The following is a 2490-nucleotide window of genomic DNA, read 5'->3' on the forward strand; positions in this document are numbered from 1 at the left end:
ATCATTTAAACTTTTATAGCTATCTGTAAAATCTGTCCATAACAATAGCCGCCTGTGTATAATATTCATAGTACATACTCACCGTTAAACTCTGTAAACCATTAGTATTTATGTTATTTGCACATATCTCTAAAATTTGCACTATAGAAATATCCACGGTATATTATATTCACTACATTCCTAGCTGTAAATCTTGCTCACAATACTTGTTACTATATTTATCTTCAAAGGGACAAACCCATCTGAAATTCTGTTATATAGTATTCTTTCTAATTTATTCAGTACATAGCCATGTCCTACACTTACGGAACCAGTGTATATCCTGCACCTGCTGCTGTTGACCTTCTGGTCAGACCCAAACTGCATTTCGGCCTGTGTAAGACATAAAGTTGAATCTAATCTAATCTAATCTAAATTAAATTATTGGAGAGAGAGTATTTTCAGGCCTTTGGACTGTGCAGCCAAGGTGCACGTTAAACATGTTGTCTCCTTACTCCTAATGCAGTCCTCTGAACCAATCAGAACCAGCATGTGTCAACGACTTGACAGCACCACAGCGACTCGGGACTTGAAAGAACTGAGACTTTGCCAAAAAAGCCGAAGCAGAGACAGAGCTGACATTCAGGTCAGAATCCAAGCGTCGGCTTGTTTGATGCTGGTGCTTTGAATGATTGTAGCGGCACCAAAGGATCTTGTTGTGTTTTATATACTAGAGAACGAAACCTCCCAGAAATAGAGAGGGATGACGGTGAGGATGTTTAGGGCTAACGCTTGGCGTGATCAATCATACCCTTTGTGTGAAGGAATGGTTTTATATATGGAAAAAGTATCAAATTTGGTTATTTTTCCACATTTGATCCGTTGTGGTTAAATTCAGTAAAACTTGCTTTGGTTTGCGACATCGTCATCATCATAAAATTCTCCAAATGTACCATAACGTACCATAATATTGTCGTGGTAGTCTCACACACATACTGGTATGACTTCGTCAGTTTGCAGTTAAGTTTCTGTCTGGTTTAGCTTAGCTGACTTAACAATAATGTGATTTTTGAATTAGTTAATTTAATCGACAGATTTGTGAAAACTGAGTTTCATGCAAAGGCACAACTCCAAATCCTTCGATTGACCAGAAATGTGCTCAGGGGTTTTGGAAATATTATTTTTCGCATGAAAAAAACATTTCCAATCCAATTTTCCAGTAAAAATTTCCAATCAACTGCATGCCACTTCACCTCCTGGCACTGCCAGGTGCCCTGAGAAGGCACCGTACCCCCCCGACCGCTCAGGGCGCTGGTTCAGCTGGCAGCCCACTCACTCTGACATCTCTCCATGTATAGTGCATGATAGGTCCTGAGCATGTGTGTGTATTTCAGGCCTGTGTGTGAGTACTAACAAAAGTGTGTACACAGAGTGCAGTCAGGTACAGTAATTTCCCCATTGGGGACTAATAAACAAATTATCTTATCTTATCTTATCTTAGAAATCTCAGTAGATTAAGACCAAAACGACCGATCAGTCCACTAATCAACCAAGCAGGGGCATCCCTAGTGGTATCTCATTCAGGGGGAAATTAAATTCTCTAACCATTGGAAAAATAAAAGTGAAATGTTTTACTTTGTGATTTAATGGCTTAATTAAATCTTGACTGGTGTGCAAATCTGGTTTTACGTTAATTTGTGTTTGCCAAACACTAAATTAGTCTATTTTAGTCCAAAAATTGTTCATATCCCCCAACATGTGTAATATGTTCCTTTTTCTTTTTCCTTGTCATTAAAACACAGAAACTTCCAGAATTAAGACCAAGGACATGGCAGCTCAGACTGAGCAATGCTTCTGATTTCTTTGTCTGTAACAAAATAATGGACCCAAATAAACATGAAAGAGCCCATATGGAACCCCTGTGATCTTACTTGGTACAGTCCTTGAAGAGCTCTTTGCAGGCCTCCTGCTGCAGCCGCTCGGTGCACTGAGCCATCATGGCCGCCTCCACCTCGGGCACGCATTCCTCCGACTGCACCGCAAAGACGCACAACAAGTCCAGGTAAACACAGTGACTCAACCCTGGAAAGGGAACTCACAGAGGAAAGCCGGATGAACTGGGTTTAGGACGGGGGCCGAGAGATAATTATCCTCGTCGCTGTGCAGATTTCTGCATGTTCAGACGTGAATAAATGCACAAATATTCAGACTCGTGCAGGTGAAAAACCAGAGCACACGAGAGAGAGAGAGAGACCGTTATCAGGAAAAACAGGGGGAACTTTTACCTGTAGACATAATGTAGCAATTCGGCCATATTTAATTAACAATAATGTAAATTACGGTGCATTGCCATTGTGCTTAACTTGTTGGATTACCTATAATCAATGGATTACCTATCAGGATATACCATATTGTAATATAATAACATAATACTATTTATCCCAGTATGCTTTGCACTATGCTCCACATTTAAATAACTTTTTTGAACTCTTCATTGCACTCATGCCTCTA

The 2490-nt window shown here is 40.0% G+C and overlaps 1 protein-coding gene across 1 annotated transcript in view; it reads right to left on the minus strand.

Moving 5' to 3' along the window:
• grk6 (G protein-coupled receptor kinase 6) overlaps positions 1-2490 on the minus strand; it is a gene marked incomplete at its 3' end in the record, with an annotated part of 106977 nt that overhangs the window by 38529 nt on the left and 65958 nt on the right. Inside the window, 1 exon segment of the mRNA XM_032534618.1 lies at positions 1911-2011. Coding sequence (XP_032390509.1) covers positions 1911-2011 — 101 coding nt within the window.

This window comes from Etheostoma spectabile, chromosome 13 (assembly GCF_008692095.1).
Source record: "Etheostoma spectabile isolate EspeVRDwgs_2016 chromosome 13, UIUC_Espe_1.0, whole genome shotgun sequence".
NCBI lineage: Eukaryota > Metazoa > Chordata > Actinopteri > Perciformes > Percidae > Etheostoma > Etheostoma spectabile.